Source organism: Asparagus officinalis, chromosome 6, assembly GCF_001876935.1.
Source record: "Asparagus officinalis chromosome 6, Aspof.V1, whole genome shotgun sequence".
Lineage (NCBI taxonomy): Eukaryota > Viridiplantae > Streptophyta > Magnoliopsida > Asparagales > Asparagaceae > Asparagus > Asparagus officinalis.
The window spans coordinates 66,832,227-66,856,353 of record NC_033799.1 but is presented as its reverse complement, the minus strand read 5'-3'; the positions used below and the strand labels follow the sequence as shown (position 1 = coordinate 66,856,353).

The window sequence follows — 24,127 nt, the reverse complement described above, 5'->3', positions numbered from 1 at the left end:
CGTGGGTTCCTCGGTGGCGATAGGACGCCTCGCTCGGTGCTTGTGCCGAGTCTGCTTCCCTTGGACGATCCGATCGAAGTTGCTGCCGGAGCTTCAGTTCTCAAATGAGGGAGCCTTTGGCAAAGGTCCAGGTTCAACCTTTGGGAGATTAGCTAGCAGAATATGCAACAGCCAATCCCCTCTTCATGCTGGCTGAAGATGGGTTTTAATAGGCAAGGGATAGCATAGGCCATCCCTTGATTCATGGGATTTGACCACTAATAGAAGTGAGGGAGCCAGCCGCCCTAGCTGTGAGATGTGACCACTTAGGGGGTCCTGTCAGCCGCCTATTCTTGCTAGGTGAGGAGCGCCATGCTTTCTCCCTTGATTTGTGGGATTTGACCGCTGATGTAACTGTTCCCATACTCCAAGTGGGCAGTTGACAGTAAGCTGGCGAGTCTGCAGCTTGGGTCTGCAGGCGAGCTTGGGACTACAGGCAGACTTGGGTCTGTAGGCGAGCTTGCAGGCGAGCTTGGGACTGCAGGCAGACTTGGGTCTGCAGGCGAGCTTACAGGCGAACTGGGTCTGCAGGCGAGCTTGGGACTGCATGCAAACTTGGGTCTGCAGGCGAGCTTGCAGGCGGGCTGGGTCTGCAGGCGAGCTCAGGTGTGCAGGTAGACTTAGGTCTTGATCGTGCAGGCGAAATTCGAGCTGTAGGCGAGCTCCTGAGCATGGATCGAAGAATAGGCCGTAACTTTCAAACCGTAAGTCGGAATTGGACAAAATTATTTATGAAAATCGCCTATCTCGACAAGATGGAGCCATCCGAACCAAGCCGTAGGCTTTGGTTCGCTTCCTCTGTTTCGCCAAATTCCTTACGGTTTGGGAGATATCTGTGTTTTCCCCTTTTTATCAGTGTTTTTCCCCTTTTTGCTATTTCGGACGAGGTTTTAGCAGTTTTGTTCTGAACTTCTCTGATAAGGATTTAAAGGCAATTTTTATTGCCTACAAACACGATGGGCAAGTAAACAAAACGACAGAAAGTACAAGTCTGGAAAGCCAAGAAACATTGAAAACGTCAAAAGAAGTTCGGAACTCGCGTGGTGTGCGAGTCACCTCTTGGTGATCCGCGGCCACGCGGGTCACCACGAGGTGACCCGCGGCCGCGCGGGTCACCATAGTCTGTCCCACGCCCAGAGCTGTCCATAACGTCCAAAATGCATTTTTTGCTGTTTTCACATGATTTCTTCTGTTCCAGAGGTTCTCAACTGTCTAGATATCATCTCCAAACATGGTTACACAGTTGTCAACTAAGGACAAGGTCAAATCCATCGTTCTTATCCGAAACCCCCCAACCAAAGCCTATAAATACATGCATAAGGGCTCATTTCACGGGGCAGAAAAATTGATCAAGAGGGCGAGGTGCTGTTGGAGTGAAGAGTCAAAGGAGCACAAATTTATAGCGAAGGCAAGTCAGATCCCGACGAACTTCAACATAAAGAGGAAGGCTTTCGAAGGATTTGAACTCGTATTTCCCTCCGTCCGTTCCTTGAGATTAGACTTAGTCTTAATCTCGAGAAGAGCTACTGATTTCGGTTGGTCAATTTTAGTGCTTCAAGCGAATACTTCCTTGGTAAAGTAGGAGCTCTGATTAATCATTCTGTCAACCGGATCCGATCCGTAAGCGGTCCATGGATATTAACGTCCTCGGCACAAGCAAAGATCCCACGCAAACAGAGACTAATAAATAGGATCTATGTATTGTTTGAAAGAGATTGTAATTTTTATTTTCATTGTGTAAATGTCTTATAAAAAGACCAATCTTTTTTTGAACTTGTTGTAACAATTAAAGTTGTAACGAGTTATACAATAAAGAAAATAATTTTTGAACCAAACAATGTCTGAGAACTTGGGAATGGTCAAAGATAGAGCATATTTTGATTAAATAAAAAAAGAAGTTAGAGAATCAAATCCCAACGGTATAGGTGGGAACTTTTGAGAATATTTGCGCAAGTTAAAAAGACGTTATGAAAAACCTTCATGATGATAAGAATCCCTGCTGCACATCTAAGAGATTTGCTGTAAATGGGATTAGAAGAATTGTGGCTAACGTGGACTCAACTTGAAGACTCAACTTGAATCTTAACTACTCTCAATCTGAATTTTCTTCTCAGCTTGGGGAGTAGAGGCACTGTTATGCAGACAACCTAGATTTTACAATTGGGTTAGCTATACCATATGCGCAATGACATGTTGACTTGATCAACCAGGTACATACATCTGCACTCAACATAAAATTCGATCATGACCGATGGACCTAATTCCCAAGCCCTGGTATAATGATATGGGTCCATGATAGCGTATCCTAACAAGTATGCTACTATGCCTTGTCTTAATCCGGTCCAGTTCCTATGACGGTCTGCCCTAATTAGAGATGATTGATTCGAATCATATCTTATTCTTAACATACAGTATTAGGAGATATCAATTGAATAACCAATCTCTCTAATTATCGGCTTTCATAATTGGTCAATCTACAAATATGTTGGTTGTACCATCCTTTGCCAATTAGGTACTGCCACATGGTAACACTTGTCGCCCAAGTAAATACATTGAGACCAAATAATTAATTCAAGGACCAAGTATACACCACAATAACCTTGGCCATCAAGATGGTGACAGTGTAGAGGCTAATCTGCCCTAGGCAATTAGTATAAATACTTATCCTACCTAAGGTAAAAAGAAGTTTTTGGACAATATAACCTTTTGACCTAGGCTCACCTCTGCCAACATGTGTTAAGGGTCATCTTCCTCTAAAACTATAGACTATTTACTTATTGCTTATGATATTTTATCAAAGATCTAATTTAGACATCGAAAGAATGTTGTTGAACATCCCGTCATAATCAATTTGATGTTTTTTTCGTGATCTCAGGCCAAGCCAAATAGACTCAATTGCACCCTGAAGCTAAAGACCTACATGTATCATCAAAGCCGATTGAGGGGCCCTCTTCGATAACGTCCAATTTTAAAGATTTGATCATGTAAGAGGAGAGAGAGATACATGTTTAAAACCAAACGGAGGAGGCTACGGGTGGCAAACGGATCGGGTCGGGTCATAGTTGACTCAACCCGTATAAGTGTGATCCGACCTGACCCGTTTAACAAATGGGTCAATGCGATCCGACCCGTTCATTAAACGGGTTACCCAACCCGACCCATATAACCCGAATGACCCGTTTATCAAATCTCATTTCAATGTCATGGATACTGTAAAAATCAAGATGAAATGATCCCGCCAATGTCAAAGGGAGAAATGTGCAATTTGGCCAATTTATACAAATTAACTGACTAAAGAGAAAATACCTAAAGAATCCTATCACACACACTGATCCTGTGATTTTCCCAAAAAACCATAATATTATACGGAAAACTTCACTTCCTCCCCTTTCTCACCTTCATCAGCTCCTCCTTCGATTCTCTCACCATCGCCATCTCCACCAGATCCTGCAGCTCCTGGAACCAAATCACAGCCCACCATGTCAGCTCAAATCCACAGAAACCCAACGGAAGCACAAACATAACAACTTTGACACATAAAAATTTGGGTTTTTAAGATATCATTGCCCAATCTCATCAATTTTAACGTGCAAAATTCAATGGTTCATTCTGAACCTTTGACAGGGCATAACAAATATAGAAAATCTTTACATGATATTAAGCTTTGCAGAATTCTTTCGAAACAAAGAGATTTGGTGAAAATATCTCAAAAAACCCCTAAAAATTCCACCTTTTGCCGAATGACGTATTTCTCCTCCTTCTCAACAAAGAACACATTGAACTTCCCAAGCTCGTCCCACTGCCGGCAGAGGTCTTGGCGCGCTTCGCCGGTCGATCACTGCCGGCGGCAATGAGCTTGAGCTTCTTCTTGAGGTCTTTGTAGGAGAGGAACTTGTCTCTCCACTCGGGTAGGGTTTCCTCTATCTGATTGCTTAGACTCTTCTCAAACTTCATCGGAACACTAATTTCGTTCTCGATTACAAAAATGAATAAATGTTTTTTTTGACGATTAGAGGAAGAATCGCTAGAGACGCTTTACCTGGCGGGAAACTGGGGGTCGAAGGAAGAGGAGAGAGAGGAGAAGGAGGAGGATGAAGACGACGAAGATGATTTCATATTTAGAGTCTGCAACCCATTTAGAATTAAACAGTTCGGTATTGAGTTACACATGTAAGTTCGGGTCAACCCTAATTTACCCATCTAGTAAACGGGTTAGTTCGGGTTGACCCGTTTATGACCCGACCCATATAACTCCATCCATACTTAATATAAACAGATCAGGTCGGATCGGATTGATGGGTCGGGTCATAATTTGTCACCCCTAGGGGAGGCCCACTTGTAATTCGGCTCTCCCTCACCCTTCCGTTTTCTTAACGGGTTTGGATCCCTAACTGATTCGACTCGTTAGTACCACATTGTATGGTCTGATGACGTAGCACGGAGGGTATTCGCGTAATTAAGCACAAGAAGAAGAAATGCGAGGGGTTGGGGGTCCATTGCTGTGCATCGGCGATCTCCTGAGCGACGTCGGCGACGACGATGTCCTCGATTGGGCCCACAAAGAAGACGCAGCGGAACCGTCTTCCCCATCTTCTCCGGCCGCCGGCGATCTCTCTCTCGGCCCTCTCCGCCCCTCCGATCTCCATCGATTATTTGAGGTATTTACTCCCCAATTTTATTATCTTTTATTTTTTTTATTTTTGTTTTTTCAATAAAAAGTTTCTAATAAGACCCTAGCCCTAGACCCGCATCAAAACAAACTTCCATCTGTTATTTCTTAGCTAAATCTTACAGTACAGATTTGTTTCAAAGATTGTTACTTTAGCATTAAATCTATGTATTTCGACATAATAGACAGTAAATTACAAGTATGGGATTGTCCAAAGCTTATTAGCTTGCTTAGATTTATGTATTTTAATACGATAGAGGTGTAATTTTGTGTGGTAGTGATGATTTTTTTCAGGTTCTCACTGTTCATATAGTAGAATATCTATCATGAAAAACAATTGGACCAAATGGTACCAACAAGTTGAGCAATTATATTGTACTTGACGTGCTTCTATAATTAATGGAAAATTAGCAGTTTCATTATGTACAATTGTACATTAACAACACATAAAGAAGGATAGATACTTAGATAGTATTAATCTAACCTGATTGAAGGAGGGGATTCATGTAGTCAGACATAAAATATTTGCGATAACTGTTTCGTTGTGTTCTTGTTGTACATTAGTTGCACATGTTGAAAATTTTATATGATATGATTTGATACAGAAACATTATGTAGCTATGCCAACAACGTAATGGTTTCTATTAATCAGCTTGGTAGAGTATATCATTACATTCTATGTTGCAAAAGCACATATATAATGACATGCCATGATGATACATCAATACGGCATATACATGATGATACATCTACCTTGAAAAAGCTAAGGCACCATACCGAAATATGCTAATTAATAAATGTGGTAAATATGAAAATACTATAAGAAACTTATCTTTCACTAAAATATGAATGCTAGCTAGGAATATGAGTTGATGGTAAAAATAGAAATAACAAATTATAAGGGTCAAGGGTGTGGTTGGAAACTCTACTTTTAGTTGATGTAACCTTTGTCCTAAACCTTGTTTTGGGTATGTTAAAAATTTGACCCAAATTGAACCAGTTTTTTCTAGTTCAAATCCTAGCATTTAAACTAGTTCTAATTTAACCAACACTACATGTGCTAACTCCAGCTTGGTTAAGATCAGGCCGAGTTTGATTTTGGAGTTGCTAAACATAGTCTGAAATGATTTATCAATAAAAAGAATAGAATAAATGCTGACAATAGAATGTGCACTGAATTCCATAGCATTAAAGGTTGCAACTTAGAATTGAACAAGTTCCTAGGTAAATCGGACACTTCGTCTAGACTCTTGTATCCGTGTCCGACAGTTCCCATATCTATGTATATATTTGACACTCCTTGGACACTTCTTGATATATACATACATTTATTTAGATGTGTACTCGATTATACAACACATGTTTTAGTTTAAAAACTCATGATACACTTCTTGAATGTATATTGTACACTTCACCTAAAATTTATTCAACCCGTTCTCCTTGGACGCAGGGTAGGTTTGCTTTAGCACGTACGTAGTTCATAAGTATGATTTTAAAGGGTCGTTTGGGTATCTAGTCAAAAAACAAGTGGCTTTTTAATTTATAATCTACTCGATAAAAGAAACATAAACATGCTATAAGGATTTTAGTTCTCATAACATGTGAATGGAAAATAATATTAGTCTCATATAGATTATTAATTTTAATATATATGTATATAGCCATGTCCCTATATCTAACTTTTACAATTTTGTCGTGTCATGGTGTCTGCACCCAAACCCATATCCGTGCAACATTGACGAGTTCATAATTCAAAGAACTAGAGATATTGGAGTGTTTATAATATCAACTTATGACGCATACTAAAATTTTGCATCACAAAATGTACGGGAGAAACGGAAGCACTTTGGTATGATACAAAAAGCAATCATCATTGATTTTCTCTCTCTCATTTATTTTATTTGCCTACCACATGAAAGATTGGGAAATAGTTTTTCAAAGTAAACTAGTTGGGTATCTCATGAATGATTTAACATTAGTAGTAAAAGAATACATATATCGTGTGTTATAAAATATTTTTCAAGTTACATAAATTAAAACCAGCCAAGTATTCCTCATTCGTTGCCAAAGAGTGAAAATTGTAACCAATATATTTAAATTAAATTGAATTATAAATACCAGACTTATGTTTCTATTTTATTAAATTTAGTATATCAGGCTTTCTTTTATTTCCTGATTTCTCTTGATGATATTTTCATTGTTGCACTTGCACCAAGTTATTTACGTATGCACTTGCAACTTGGGAAAACCTTCGGTTGAACACTCATATGAGAAGTAGGATCCAATAGTTAACCATTTAAGTTATAGCATTTTTGCAAGAACTAATATCTTTAACCCAGCAAGTGCTCTTGGAACCATTATAGATTGTCTCCTATCACTTGACTCTGAACCAACATTGTCTTGGATTCTTAGGGCTTGTTTAACTCCTCAAAAGGGGACTAGGTTTGGACCTAGTTCCATTTTAAGGAGAAAGGCGTTTGGTAAAAGTTGGGTTAAGATTAATCCAACTTTCTCTAGGCCAAAAAATGACCTCTAAACTAGTAGTTACAAAAGAACCAGTTTAGAACAAAATTGGACCAGGTTTGATCCTGGCTTACTTTTGTAAGGATTGCCAAACACGCCCTTATTATTTTCACTGTATATTAAAGTCATGAGATTAGGGATGGAAGCATATGATTCATGTAGTCAACCTCAAATTTGGTATAAACACTTTGTTATTGTCGGTGTTGTTATCAAAGTCTTAAAGGATTTTTTCCATCCATTTGTTCGCATATTGTAATCTTGCGATCAGTTAGCCATCAGTTGCTTGGTATTTTTGAGTGTGTCCATTCATTTGCTGTTCCACTAGACTGACGATAAACTTCTCTTGTTAGATTAGTTTCCCAGCCATTGCTAATCGTTTGCGAGAATAATATAAAGTGCATGAAGATGCAATCCACCAAGGTTGGAAACTAGACTTTTGTTCTAAAGGAGACTGAGCAAAGAGCTATGCTATTTTTCAACCTTATTAGTTAGCTTAAACCAACGGTCTCTTCTTTCATTAGGTGAGTCAAATCCTAGAGAAGTTCAATTGTAAGGGGAGGGCTTAAATTGACTGTAACCGAAGATAGATTAATCTGTACATGACATTTATCTACCTATCTATTAGCTATTCTAAGCTGATGCTGCTTGTTCATTGAAGTGCATGCATTTGATACTTGTGATTAAACACCCAGTTGGTCTGAGCTATTGAGTGATCTTTTACAATATGTGCATGTTTTACATAAAATATTAGAATCTACTCATCGTTTGATGCATAATATGGCTGGCAAATTTCACTCCTCTTTCCTGACTTATCAATGTTTGTTTATGTTTAAAATCCCTTATGGAAGCTCTGTTTTGGAGATAGCTCGTGTAACTGTCCTTGAAATTTGCCTTCGCCCTTGCTCCTTGGTCTTGATATGAGCACATACTCTTTCTAGATGTTTCTGATCACTTCAGAGATAATATAAAGGTAATTATTGGCGTTAACCTCATAGGTCTAGTAAGGACATGATTAGACTAGTCATCAATGGAAGTGGTTTCATATAATTCACTGCAAAATATCAAATACATAGTCCAACTTAACTAACAACGTCTAGCCCACTTTGCACCGGTCATTACTTTTGGCTACTGCCATCTATGAATGAACGTTGTAATATCATTAACAATGACATGTTTTAGTCCTCAACAATACTTACTGCTGAAACTTGCATGTTATGATCAACATATCTTTTATATGTACATCCATTGACTTCCCTCCCTCTCCCATCAAATCTACCCTCTTGCGTCCTCACCAACAAAACTTTTTTTTTTCCTTTTTTCTTTTTTCATTTTCCCATTTTTAAGAAAGGTTGATAACTTTTTTTTTCTCCCGCATAATCTGAATTGCTTTTTCACATCCTCCTGATAATGTTTCACCTGATTGACTCCTGCTTGACCTGATTATTTTAGCCCTTCAAAATTCAACTCAGATTTCTTTTTCATCCTAAAACCACTGTGGCTGAAGAACTTCGCACAAACCTAAAGTAATACCTACAAGCCAATGTTTAAAAAAGTAGAAGCGCGATGCGAAGCGCTAACCCTCCCCATGAAGTGAAGCATAAGCTTCGAGGCGTGAAGCGTGAGCTTCAGAGTTTTCTTTTTCATTATATTATTTAATATAAATATATTTTATTTATATGCACAAATATGTACTATGTACTAAATAAAACATCCAAAACAAAAAATATAAGTTTATTTTTCCACTTTCAAACTCTAAAAAGAAATATAAGCCAGATGTTTCTCATCCACTAATAATCTTGAACATCTATACTGAAACAGTAAAACACTTAATCATCTTCTTCGTCACCAAATTAGAGAGGCTGTTCATCAATTCATCATTGGCTCCATTATCTTCAATATCATCTTCATCATCATCTATGATTTGAAGTTCCTTTCCTTTACCTAATTATAAATTTCAAGAGTAGATTAGTAATATACTAATATGTAAATAACAATGATATCAGTTATGTAGTTTATCTTTTTTAGTTTCACTTACTTTGGCTAGAATGTACTTTTTGTCTCTTAGCTGATGCACTAGCAACATTTTCACGTCCCTCGATCTCCTCTCGAATTGTATCAACCGGAGCAACATCAAAAAGCGACATGTCATCTTCTATTACATGAGCATCTACGCTATCAATGTCTTCATCCTCATTTATAGCTATCCATTCATCATCTGAATACGCAGCTTCCACTAATATAGGATCTGCGTAAGCTTTTCATTTCATGCTTCTCTCTCTTACCTCCGTATTGTACATAGAATATACAAGAGAATGTAGTCTCTTTTGTTCCAGTCTATTTCTTCTCTCTGTGTGAACCTATCATTTCCAATAAAATTTGTTAGTAAAAATTAACTAGGAATGTAAGATAAGATAAACTTAAATTACAAGTTTACAACGTTAGGAGAAAATAAGTTTTTTCCCCCTCACTTATTCAAATGTAATCCAATTCCTTTCGCAACCTGAAGAGCTACATGTGAGGCTTAAAACTCTCATTGCAAATTTTGTCAACTCTGGGCATTTGCTCGATCCAAATTGAGACCACCAATCAACTATATAGGAAGTTCAAAACTATAGATTAATCAAAATTTTAAAACAGTATGTATCTTATACTATGACTAAAATTTATAAAGAATACATATTACCTGGGGAACGTAGTTTTCTTGTCTCTATAGCCATTGGAGTTCGAAATTCCCCTTTCGCTTCATTGAAAAAAATCCAATTGAATATCGGCATTTATGCGATCTACCCTGTTAGGAATCATCCTATCCATGCATGCATACAAGCCATCTTTCACTTCTTGCACATTGGAAAACTTCTCCTCGTACCGCAAATGGGGTTTCAAATAGTAGCCTGCCACATGAAGTGGACGATGCAATTGGTCATTCCGCCTTTCATCTATTTTCTTCATATTGGCATATACTTCCTTTTAACATTGCCACATGCTAAAGCAATTTTCTCTTTGGGTGAATCCATTTTCTCATAAATAAATCCCATTGCGGGCTTCGCTTCAGAGTCTACCTCCCTCAACACCTTAACTAGTGGAAGTGTTGTCTTCACACAATATGCAAACTGAGGCCAAAATGTAGAATCATAACAGCTTGTATTTTGTGCCTTGATGCCTGCTGGCTTCTTTGAGACTTTGCCCAAGTAGAAGTATTCTATTTTTGTGAGCTAAACATTTCTCTTAATGGACCTGGTTGCTTGTAAAATGCTGTTGCAAATCGTGTCACTGCTGGTCGTAATATTTCATGATTTTTAGTATACTCTTTCATCAAAGACAATACCCAACAATGACCATATATAAATTTTGTGACTTCACATGCCTCCATTAAGGTTTCTTCATATATCTTCGTTTTTCCAATGCGTTCTAACATGAGATCAAGGCAATGAGCTGTACAAGAGGTCCAATAAAGACTCTTTCTTTTATGCATCAATCTCTCCAGCCGCTTTATAGCTTACAGCATTGTCCCTCACAATTTGTACCACATTCTCCTCACCTACTTCTTCAATAACCTCATCAATGGATTTAGCTAAGAATTCTGCATTTTTTAGAGACGCAGATGCATCAATTGACTTGTAGAACACTGTACCTGCCGGACTATTCACTAAAAAGTTAATTAGACTTCGGCTTATTTGGTTGGACCGTCCATCAGACATAATTGTACATCCATATTTAGCCCAAGCCCTTTTATGCTCTTTGACAAAGGCTTCAACATATTTCACTTCTTCTTTCAAAATCCATGTCCTCAGCTCATATGGCGTAGGAGGTTTAAAGCCTGGTCCGAAATTGGATATTTGCCTACATATCTCATGATAATATGGACTGTTTGCCACATTGAAAGACAATGCGTTACCGTTTATGAATCGTCCGACCGCCCGACATACTAGTTTCTTTTGCTTCTTCTTGTGTTTTGAGTTCAATGTTGCTTCCCTAGCTTCAGAAGATATAAATTGATCCATTGGGCCTCTTGATCTTGGAGGTAATTCAGAATCAGGTTCACTTTCTTGATCTTGAGAACTACCAGCTCTTCCAATATTACAAACTAGATCATTTTTTTCTCCTTTAAATCTTTAACATTATTCAAAGCTCTTTCTACTACCTCTGGAGAAGCTTTAATACATGGTTTAACTCCCTTGTGAGAACCAGCTATATGATTTTTGAGCTGATTGATCCCTTTGTAAGTAAGTACACAATATTTGCAATCGAGATAACCCTCGTGGTTGTGGCTCGGTACCCGTGTATTCTTTGACATGCTTCCAAGCGAAATCTTTGCTAGCCCTAAAACATAAAGTAAAATAAATAACATTTATAGTTACAAATTTGTAATAATAAAGCTTCTGTTCTGTGTATTAGAAATAGAATCTTACTTTTTTTTACAGTAAACAAACAGGAGAAATATATAGCAAACACTAACAGTAATATAAAAAAAAGAAAACATAAATAAATCTTATTAAATATTAATTTTATAAGAAAGGCAGTTCATGCAGTAAAGTTATTATTATTATTATATTATTATTATTGAATATGTTTCATGCATCCGTACTAATTGTTTAAGGCTTTAAGCATAACAAATTGAAACTCTAAAGTACCAGTAGTCTAGTATATTAAATAAGCTAGCAACAAAGAAATAATTGCTCCTAGAAAATTGAGTCTGCAACTAGTAAAGCTAGAAAACCGAGCTATCAGGTTGCAAAAAATAAATAAGGACAAATTTTCAAAACAGACTTCTTTGCCGAAAAAATCCCAAAAACCGACCTGTTTCAAACTTAATTTCAAAAACCGACCCAGTTGGGCTGAAACTGGGGCGGTTTTGAAAAAAAGTTCCCAAACTTCACGGGAGTTGAAGTCCCGTGAAGTTTTGTTACGTAAAAAACTTCACGGGACTTCAACTCCCTTGAAGTTTGAGAACTTTTTTTCAAAAAACCGACCCAGTTCAGCCAACTGGGTCGGTTTTTGAAATTAAGTTTGAAATGAGTTTTTTTTTGAGATTAAGATTCAAAATAGGTTGGTTTTGAAATTTTGTCCAATAAATAATATTCCTAGCAAGAAGAGTCTTTACTGGTAAAAGCAGAACTATTTAAAAAGTACCATAGCTGTAAAGTAATAATAGCCCAAGAAATATGAGTCAGTCAAAAATTTCAAATTCGTAGTCAAATTATTAAAAGATAAGAGAGTGAGAGAATGGAGAAGGGGAGGCAGAGCAACAGACAGAGAGATGAAAAACCAAGATGGCTTCTTCAAAATTCCTAACCTTATGAAAAAATAATAGAAAATCACAGCTATATATAGCAAGAGATAGAAAGGGAAAAGTATAAAACATAAGCAATAAAAGAAAAAAAAACTTACGTGTTCGTGGCCATCAGCGTCGTCTTCTCTCTAAGCTTTTTTTACTTCATCAACTCTTAAACCAAGTTGAGATGGAGAGAATCCGATGGGCTTAAATAAAATAGACAAGAATCCTTATGGAAACCTTGCGAATTGTGGTAAAATCCTAACAAGAATAGGTAAGTTTTTTTTGTAGATTTTTTTTCCAGCTTTCAAATTTTTTTGTTTTGATTTTTGAGCCCTTTCCAAAATTTTGCGCGTCAACGCAACATTAAAGCGTGATGCCTGCGCTTCTTCACTGATGCGAATCCTTCAAGAGGAGAAGCGTGCGCTTCATGGGGAAAGATGCTTCTGAAGGCGCCTTGAGGCGAATTATTGGCCAAACGCGCTGAATCGCGCCTTGAAACGTGCGTCAAAAACACTTTTTTACACATTGCTACAAGCTGCAAATTGCTCATCAGTTCTTCCAAATCCTCGGCATGCTAGACTTATACTAAATTATTAACTTCCCTTCACGTCTTTCTTTAGGTTGCACTGTGTTATCTTTCTTTTCCCTAGGGTAGGGGTCTTGTGTGTTCTAGTTTGGTGCCTTTATTTTGTTATTTGGTTTGATTCGACCATGCAAGTTGCCAAACATTTTCCCTCTCCCTAGACATCTGACTTTCTCTCCCACATTCGACTCTTCTTATGAATCCATCTCATGTGTTTTTTCTAGACTGCTGAATTTTTCTTGACCTGTATGACCTCCATTTTATTTAATTAAATGTAGGTTAGATGCAATCAAATTGATTTAGCTTGGGTGAGATGCAATTTGTCTCTAATCAATTTCACAATACCCAAATTGAACTTCAATCTGCTATGAGATCTTGAGCATTTTCTTTCTTCGTTGAAATGCAACAATGTGGAGTTCTTCAAACTTGTTAGTGTGCTTTAGAGGCATGTGTTTGTTGTGGTTTTGAGATGTTTGCGGTACCTTTTTTTTAACTTAAGAGTATTTATTACTACAAACAGAGCATCTGTCATAAAACACAATTGGAATGACTAGTAATAATAAGGTGAGAGGGAAAGTGCAAAGAGAAGAGTAATGTGGCATTAATCACACATATTCTTTTGGGTCTCCCTCAGTCTTTTATAGTGGGAAACAAAGATTCCAGAAACAAGCATTTTCGTAGTTTAGGGTGAGGGATCATAATAGTAGGCTTGGTTTTATTAGCCTTCCCATCTGCATAGAGGATTTCTTAGCTGGGGCTGTACTTTTGGCCATTTGCCACAGTGCGCCCACTAGATCTAAGCCTTCTCCCCCTCATTATTATCTTGATGTGTGCCAGATTCATTCCCTTTTGAGATCAAAATTGTGTCAAGATTTGGAGCTGGGGGATAAGATCGAAGAGGGCTTGTTGTACAAGATTGTGTGTGCTCTTGAAATTCTGGTGTCTTTTAGGGCGAGAAGAGCAGATGGAGAAATAGTTGGCTCTAGCCATTTCTTCAAGAGGAAAATATGGAGTATTGGACGCATCAGAGAAGAAGTGCAAAGCAGGCAACTTTCCTAATATGTTGAAAATTTTATATAGACCTAATATTAGGAGAAAGCTTTTATTGTTTAATGACTGAAATCTGCATATAGGACTGCAACTTGAGATATATAGTCCTATGCTTCAAACTATTTTGCCAATGTGCTTAGAGTTTGCAAGCTTCTTCGTTCAATTGAGCCTAAGGTTTTCTTTGAGTTACTTCATGACAATATCTCTGGTCTAGAAGGTGTCTTCTAGTGGAGTGGTGTATAAGATAGCAATGTACGAGCTTGATCATATAGAATTGCATATGGAGTACGTTTGATAAGATAATGACTAAGTATTTTATCAGAATTCAACTGAGGAAAGACAAAAATTGATTCTTTATGCTTTGCGCTACAAAAGCATCTATGTATGCTTCAAACGCCGATTGATGATTTTTGCTGCCATTGTTTGGTGGGTGAAAGGCATTACTCATCCCTAATTCCATCCCTTGCGAGACAATATATCGCCAGTGTATACTAGTGAATATGATGCCTAAAGTTTTAATCATCCATTATTTGGGATGTGTTTGGCATACTTTTATGTCCTTATGTGTATTTCTCATCACAAGTGAAACATAGGTCTTTTTTCCCATGCTCCGTTATTTCTACTCGTCGAGGGGAGGGATAATGGAGCAGTCGGTCAATTTCAGGAAGAGTTTGAATGCTGATGTTGATAAAAAATTTACCTTCATACTTAAGCGCTCGCCAATATGCTTCCTGAGACAAGGGGTTTAGCAACTTCAGTCACCAAAAATCATGCCTTCTTTCAATGCACCACTACAAATACTATTTAGAAGCTCTTTAGGAACCCTATTGATGAACACACATTAATTTTTTTTTAAAACAGCAATGATACTTGATAATAGAGGGCTTCTATTGAATGGAATATAGAAGCCACAACAATGATTTTATGATCGTGTAGTCCAAAATAGATCGGACGCCATGATGAAACTGATTAAAAGTTATTTGATTGTAGTGTAATTATTCAAATGAATAATACTACTTCATAGCATCATCAAATAATTAGAAGAAAGATTAATCTTCTACATTATCAAAGTTTCATAGAGAGCAAAGTACTACTTTTTTTTTGAAACAACCAAATAAGTACATAAACTAAGCGTCACTGGAGTAAGATATGCATGTGCTACTTGCTGTTCTAACAGGTTATTGAATAGTTTGTGATCGGCCATGTAAGTGAATTCAATTGATGGAGATGAGAGGATGCCATGTAATGTTGTCAACTAGAGTCCTACATGGAGTATTGGATCCCCGAATTGTTTTCAGATGAATGAAAATCTATCTTAGCTTGCTGGTTGTGACTTTTGAGCATCACCTGTGTAGTAAAACCTTTACAATATATTAACGAACCTAGAATAAGAAGTTTGTTGAAAAAGCTTCTAAGTGGGCTTTGGTAATTCTTGTGTAATGATGGATCGACGTGACATTTGCACGTGTTGCCTACACATGATTTTTCATGTAAACTATGACTTGCAATTGATGAAGATGAAAAAAGCTTGTGGAGTGTTGGGTAACTTGAGTCTAATATAGAGTTTGAGAACTTCGAATTGTTTCCAGGAAGATTTAGCTTTGGCTGCTTGGTTGTTGGCATCACAAGTGTAGTAAAACCTTTGAAAGTGAACTCAAAAGAATCCATTAAAAAAGCTTCAAAGTGGGTTCCAACTATTACTTGATAAAGATGATATTTAGCTTGAGATATGTACGTGATATCTGTTGCACTAGTGGTGATGAGGGTCACTGACTTACTTAGGAGTTCAGTCTTTGCAATTGGCCACCGACTAATTAAGAGATGCCCCTTTAGGCTTTCGATTTGAGTGTCCCAAAATGAGATTGAGTTGATCTCTTGAATGATAGAATAAAATCCGAGAGCAGAACCTATCATTCTTATTGGAAGGTTTAAGGGTCGAGTCATCTACTACAACCGCATCACTGATATTTGAGTCATTATTAGTCTCGTGGTCAACCAGCTTTGACGGTAGTTGTTTCCCTCCTGCAACTAAAAATGGCCAAAAACAATGAAAAATGGTTGTCCTTCATGTGCGTTGGTAGATCTTTAGAAAATAATACAGTTACATAGGAAAGAACACAAATTTAGCTCCTCATAGTAAAGTAGAAAGCTTATGAAATAGTTTCACGTTTTTACCCAAATAGTAGAATAATAGTATCAAAGAGAAGAGACACTAGAACTAGTAGATGGACATAAATCCATCAAATTCATCAGATATGGAACTTCAAACTCAAATCCATGTTGTTTGCAACAAGAATTTTCAAGAAAAATTACTATCACTAACCAATAGAGCTATCATCTACTTGTAATAAGATCCATATATAAATATCTTGGAAGAGGGCTAGAATGGTTGAAAGAGGAAGATGGTTGAGTTGCAGTGGAGCAGTAGATCAGCAAGCGGAAGAAAGGAAGGTAGATAGAGGCAGAAGATTAGAGAAGAAATGTACGGAGAGGAGAAAGAGCGGCACCAATCACTCTCATCATCCCAGTTGTCATCCTTCCTGATAAAATCCTTCATTGACGGGTAGTATCCATGTTCAAGGTTTATTCCAGTAAATACGACGAACTTTAAATTACATAGCTAATTACCATTGTCAAGTTTATGTGATGGTCAAATCCAACTTCCCGTCTCATGTCATTTCAACTATAGTATTGCATCTATCCATATTTGCTCTTGACTCACTTAAACTAGAGATTTTTTTCTTTAGGAGGTTACTGATTTAGGCTCCCTGTTTTTCAAGACGAACAAATGAAATTCCTTATAATTTCTTATTCGAGGCTTTGAGAAGAATGATTTGCAAGCCTATTCCTATGCTACTCTTCAAATGTATATAGATAATATGTCCTTAGTCATGCTATAGCTAACTCAATCATCAAATGACATGCGGCAGGGTTCACAAGGTTGCATAAATGGTATAAATCTATGGTATATAAACTGTAGGGGAAAGAAAAAGACTTCAATTAACGACAAAAAGGTTAAAAGTGGATCCAATAGAAAGGGAAAAGTTGATCATATTAGATGTTGTTCTATGCGCTTCTAACAAAAAGATTCCTCTAACAAGATAATTTAGTATGTCATGGATAATAGTCAAAAACTTTTTTGTAGTTCCAACATTTTGTCCTGATCCCTACAACTTTATTTAGATACTTGAACCTAGGATTATGTAGTAGCTTTATTACATATATTTTTGTTCCATCCAGTGTTTTCAAAGGCGTGCGCCTTACTGCGCCTTATGCACCTTACGATGCGGGACGGTGGCGGAACGCCCCACTTCTGATGTAGCAGTGCCTTTTGTGCCTTGCGTACATCCTTATTTTGTGCAGGGTGCATGTAGTACATATCCTCATATAGTTTTGTTTGTTAACATTTTAATCGAGTCTTTATACTTGATATTCCATATGCCAAAAAGTAAAATAAATCCATTAGACATTTTTAGTATCCTTCAATTGAGGACCATTACTAATCCTTTGCTTGGATATTAGTCTTGATTTAACATTTGATTTGCAAATTTATGAATTTTGCTACTATGTTAGGTGATAGCATTAGAAATTAAGGTATTATATTATCATTTTGTAGTAATATATTATTTATCATAACATTTTTGATGTGAATTCTAAAAACATGTTCTTTCACGCTTGATTATATATTTTGAAAAATTATGTGGGTGGTGTGCGCCTCGCATCACTCGGGCGCGCGCATCGCGTTGCGCCTTGCGCATGTGCGTGTAAAGATGCTTTACGTCCCACATTGCGCCTCTCGCATTGATAACCACTGTTATAAATAACGGTAAATAGCCCCGCAATAGCGACGCTAATAGCGTTAGCGGTTCCTTTCCACGACGTTATCGCCCGCTACGCTATCGCACAATAGTGGTGACATATTACGGAATATATCTGTTCGCAAAAGCGGTCAATAGTGTGTCATAACGGTAAATAGTGAGCGATTGTATTCGAAATTTATTTTTTGACTACTATTTAAAAGCGGTTTGAAGCTTATTTTTTAAAAATTAAACTCAACCATTGACCATTGCATTCCACCGTCTCTTGTGATTTTCAGCATACACCCGTCACTTCTCATAGCCTCTGACACCTGTCTTGATACTTTATCTCACCTCCTTCACCGTGAGCTCCTTTTAAGGCAGTCCTGTCACCGCTAAGCCCTTCTTATCGAAAACGATAACTTTTTCACTCCTCTAGTCATATTCAATATTACGTGATTGTTACATGTCTATTTCATGTTTAAGATCTCTTTAAATCATCCAATATATACTTTTAGATTTCTTAGATTTTTCTTTAATTTTTTTAGTATTTATACATATCTAAATTGGACCGCTATTTGACTTTACGTTTTTTACCGTTATTTTGTCGTAATAGCTCGAAATAGCCTTAGTAATGCCTCACGCTATCCGCTATCAATAACCTTGTTGATAACACTGGTTCCATCTTTACGATCTCTTTCAAACATTGTAGCAATCCTGAGGCGAGTGATTCAGCGGAAGAGTCGAGAGCCATGGGTCAAGTAGTCTTCTTGCTATGGATCCATCACCATGTGTTTTGGCTGTCCTAAGGGGAACCCGTCCTTGATACTCATAGGTTAAGTTTCGAGCCTCCCCCCTCTTCTCGATCAATTTAGATAGCATCTATGTCGCATGCTATTAATGGTCAATTAGTTAAAAATAGCTTTTACTGGCTGACTAATGCGTTCATCTCCTCAACTATGGCTCTTTCTTTGCCTACCTTCTCTTTGACATGGAAAGCAAGAGCCTGTGGAAAACCTATACAAAGCCTAGTTCGAAAGCATTGATGGTCACTGAATGGACATGACTTCTTCTAATGCTAGAAGACCACAGGAGACACCCATGAAGTATAACAATCGAGGAAGAAAAGCAATACTCGACCTGTAGTTAGAGGTCTCCACATTAATTGGAAAGAAAGATTTATGGAAAAGATTCATGGGAGAACCAAAACACCCGAAATTGGAAAGGAAATGACTCAAAGATTCATGGAAAAGATTCATGGAAGAACCAAAACTCCCGAAATTGGAAAGGAAATGAACCCAACGTGCTTTTTTTTGTCCTGAGGAGATACGTTAAACATAATGTAAAGGAATAAAAGGATTATCTTCTCCACCCGTATGTGGTTCATTTTGGAAACACGTATTCTTATTCTGTCTTTTCTTGAATCTCCCTTAACGGAGGAAATAGAAGCTCGAGAAGAAATACATTAAATTAAAAGTCGCCAAAAATAGCGGAATGCTCTCCAAACCAGTTCACCTGAGTGGAGGTTCAACCATTACATTTGTTGTAAGAGATGTTATTCCTTTCTATTCTCAATTGGAGAGGAGCTATTGGGGATGAAGCTAACCCCTTTACAAGTGGATTTTTCTTCTACAATGTTACTAGTCCTTTCTTCTTACAATGATGATAGTTCAATCATTCGGAGCTCCGTCTACTATTGATCCAGATGATAAGTCAGGTCTTTCTATAGTAGTAGCTTGGTTTCAAACTTTTTGGACCCAGCTATGTTGTCGATGAATCTGTTCTACTCTAACCGGCCCTTATCAGCCAGTTGGAAGCAAGATATCAATTATTAAGACACTAAACCTACCTTAACTGAGGCTTCGCCTAACTCCGTGCCAGCAGCCGCGATATGATGGAGGGGGACTAACTTAGTGACAGCAGCTAGACCGGGAGGGGGGGTGCAAGTGTTCTTCGGAGTGATCGGGCGTAAATGACAAATAAGCGGTAACTCGGGTTGAAAGTGAAAGTCGCTAAAAATTGGCTGAATGCTCTCGAAACAAATTCACTTGAGTGAGATAGAGGAGAGTTGTATTTCGTGTGTAGGGGCTTCATGGCAGTGATCCCGAATGACTTTCAGATCATTCTGAGGACAGAGCTAGTAAAAGAGATCTCCAACAAAGTGCTGATCTGACTTTTCGCTCTGAGCCACGAGGATGCTAATGATGTCTCCATTCTCTGCAATACACTGAATGGGGACTGCCCATTTCTCCCATATGAGTCGGTGGCCATGGTTTTTCCTTCATCCACAACAAATCAGATGAAAGCCCGACTGATAGACTGATTAGAGGAGTTACGACCACCGGCCGGGTAGTACTTTAGGAGATGTCGAGTTCGGTAACGAGGCATACTTCACTAATAACCCTGTTTTCCTTATTCTTTTTTTTGCGTATTCTTCCCCTTCTTTGCTAAAAATCTGACCTAGGAAAGTGCGGTAGTCATTAAGACGAGAGCTAGCGCTCTTGATGGGCACTCTAGGATCCGCCAACGCTCGTCAAAACCCAGGTCTTAACCGTGTCTCCCTTCATGTCTTATACCGCTCCTAACTTGAACCCTCGAGGAACGAGTTGGTTTAAGCCCTCGCCGTAATAACAGAGTCGCTATTACTATTAGAACTGCTACGACTGTTATCCTTGCACAGATCTTCATCGTTAATATGGATATGGATGGAAAGATAGTGAACTAGTAGCCATTTTTAATCTTGATGTTCTTCCTTTTAAGGCAATAGGGTTTGTCCCCGTGCTCTAACACTGAACCATTTGGTTATCAAGCTTTTTATTTCCCTCTGCAATTGAAAGGTCTTTTCCGAGCTATCTATAGTTATTTTTCCATAAATCTAAAGATATTTCCCTGCTTCTATCAAAGTTGCTTTATTTTCTAGATTGGTGTGATTCTATGGAAGGAAATATAAAAAGAAAATTGTTAGAGAGAATTTTTTTTAAACAACTAGCTCAGGTACTTCCTGAGGTCTCGGGGACTTCATTCTGACAAGTGTGTCATCTTATAGTCTTCTAGCTTTAGAAGAAGTCATGTCCCATCTCGACCTTCCCGATCCGTCTGAGTCGTCTCTTCCACTTTTTGATTTACCCGCGGACTCTGGAACACATTCGGCAGGTCTTCGCCTTTTCATTTTCCGAATGAAGTGCTTTGCCTGTCTAATTCTTACCCCAGAGGCTGCCATCAAGCAAAGGGCAGTTCGATCCCCAAGTCTAAACACAATTTGTTGCGGGCAACTTCTGGCGCGCTTCAAAGAGCATATTTTGGAGAGATTCTTCATCGATCTAGTGGTCGCTGAATCACTGATCAAAGAGCCAGCAGCCGTCAGGTTTCATGATTTTGATGTTAGAAGCATATAATTACATTTTCATGCTAATTAAAAGCGGAATCAGAAGTCAATTGATTTGCTAACACAAGCATTCAAAGGAAAGCATCTTAATCTCGTAATACATGGCTCCAGCATGATTGAACCTTTTCGGAACTGGTGAAATGATTTGCACAAAGCCTGATGGGGTGGTTTGCTCCGCAAATAGTCCACCCATCTTCAGACTGCTCTTCCAAGCAAGATGAACAACGGGTGATTCGAGATTCCCCTACCCTAAATCAAGGTGGGAAGCCTCATTACTTTCGCTTTAAGAGATGCTAGTCCTTTCTGTTGGGCTAATTTTGTTCCTTCTACTTCTCTTTTTATCTATCACTTGACACCCTTTTTCATTAGAACTGCCCAAGGCTCGACCTTCTTCGAGAGGTTTGGATAAATCTGCACATTGAGAAAGAGAGCCTAGTGAAAGGAGAAAGGCTACGCCCTCCTATTGATTTTTTTTCATTTGAGGCCCTAAGCCGGAGCGCTGGACTGCTCGTCTCCTGCTTCTCCTCTGTTTCACGATTAGTTTGGATGGATGGCATCCTGATTATATGCAATTTTCTTTTTTCATGTTCAAAGTAAGTCATGATTATTTGTTTCACAAGTTTTCTATAAATAACCTTCCCTTCCTTCATTTTACCAGGAGAACTACAGCGAGTTGATCAAGTCGTTAGAAGGAAATGATCACTCATGGACAGTTTTAACCCTGAAGGTTTGAATCCTAAAAAAACAGTTAATTAACACGAAGAAATTTCATTTTATGCCACTGGTAATTCTTGTTCATTTTCTAGGTATGTGATGCGCTAAAGACTACAAACAAGTTGGTTAGTTGTGCCAATTCAAACATCGAGTCGCTTCTTGAAAAGGTAGAAGTTCTTGAACACATTCTGAAGCGAGGTGATAATGCTGTAGCTACTGCAGAAGCTATGCAGTATGCGGACGAGGGAGTTGCTTAGGAAAACATAACCGAGTTGTTCAAATGTTGGGTCTGAGTTGTGAGCTTTTAAGTACATGTTTTCTGAATGGACTGCTAAAATTTCTTGAGGTATAATGCTGTCACAAGCTATGATTCCTTGATCCATCTTCTGTATTTGCTCTCCAAAGTGATAATCTTATGTATAAGGACTACTTTGGCTATCAATTGATTGAATAACAAGGTATAAATTTTAGACTTTTAGTATACTTTTTTAATAGTTCGTTCTGGAGTTAATTGCAAATATGCCTAGTGTAGTATGAGAGTATAGCCGCTTCTGTCCCTTAAAAACTATTTTATGAGTAGTTACATCCCATGAAATGGCAGATGACATTATTTTTTTCCTGTTTGGTTGAAATTTCATGGAATTTGATGATGCTAAGTTGGCTTCTTTTTTCTCCCAGAATGAACTTTCATCCTCTTAGTATTTGGGTTTTTCTCCCAGAAGAGAGGAAAAAAAAGAAAAAGAAAAAAACGAAAAAGAAAAAAACGAAAATATATTCGAAGAACAAAACTTACAGGAAACCAAAACGGAGAGAGGAAAGTAAACTTTTGTCACGAATAACCTCCCAAACCTAAATATTTACAATCGACCTCTAGAATATTTTCACCTAACTCCTTGTTTATCCTCCTCTTGCATTCTGGACGCCTAACTTGCGTAGCATAAAGACTAAAAATGTCAGGAAAAAAGCGGCAGAGATGACTTTGTCTGTTGCCTTCTCTTTTTAACAGTTGCATTCCCGAACAAGAAATAAAATTTCAAAACCAACCGTTGATCAACTGCAAATTAACACGCGTCACTCACTAAATTGCTGCTTTCTATTTTTTTAATTCAACAATTTGTAGAGGCCAACTGTATACGTGCTTTTTGTTTTCCCTGATTCATGTAGCTGAGCAAGTATCTTTTAGTAGTATAAAGATTAGTGATCAAATCACGATTACGAAGTTGATGTCTAATTATCCAAATAGAGAACAGAACTACATCTAAAAATTTACCTTTCCAAATGAATTATTTTTCTTCACTTTTTTTTTAATTAAAAAAAAATATTTATTTTCTAAAAATAAACCCCCTTGAGTTTTATTTATAAATATAGACCCATTTTATCTTAATATGGTTCCTAAATAGTCGGGGTTGCCAACCCGACTATTTAGGAGGTTGTAAACCCCCAATTATAACCCTAAACCGTAACATTCCATGCACTAAATAGTCAGGGTTGGCAACCCCGACTATTTAGAAATCGAATTAAGACAAAATGGGTCGATTTTTATAAAAAAACTCAAGGGGGTCTATTTTTAGAAAAAAAAATAATTATGAATGAGTTTGTTTAGAAAATTTCTTCATTTGCAATATTTAATGAAAGAGATGCGTGCCGGTAAAATTAGATATGTAGTCCAGGAGATACAAACATAATATTTATTAAAAATAAATAAATAAAATTAAAAATAACAAATCAAATCAAACTACCCAAAAAAAAAAATCAAATTATAATTAAAACAAATGCCTACTATGTAGTCTGTACATATTCGACTAGTTACGTTTTTTCCATATTTGATAACACCCACCTCTTGAACTGCCCTCTGTATCATTTCCTTGGTTATTACCGCTCTCAAGCAATCTCAACACATCCAATCTCTTAAAAATATCTCACAAAAAGTCAAATAAGCCCCCATAAAATTTCTTTTTCCTCTGAATTACATAGGGACAAAAGGTTGCTGCAGACTGGCACGTTATTTTCTAAAAATAAATATTGTAAGTTAAGAGTTGATCATCTATAGTGCAACGTTTCAGCTTATTCTTGTAAATTGATTGATGAATGA

At 37.6% G+C, this 24,127-nt stretch overlaps 1 protein-coding gene across 1 annotated transcript; it reads left to right on the top strand.

Moving 5' to 3' along the window:
- Positions 4,472–22,513, top strand: LOC109845599. The gene is made up of 3 exons (XM_020414868.1): positions 4,472–4,697; positions 21,980–22,048; positions 22,128–22,513. The coding sequence occupies exons 1-3, from the start codon at positions 4,515–4,517 to the stop codon at positions 22,290–22,292; spliced, it is 417 nt and encodes a 138-aa protein (XP_020270457.1). The 5' UTR covers positions 4,472–4,514; the 3' UTR covers positions 22,293–22,513.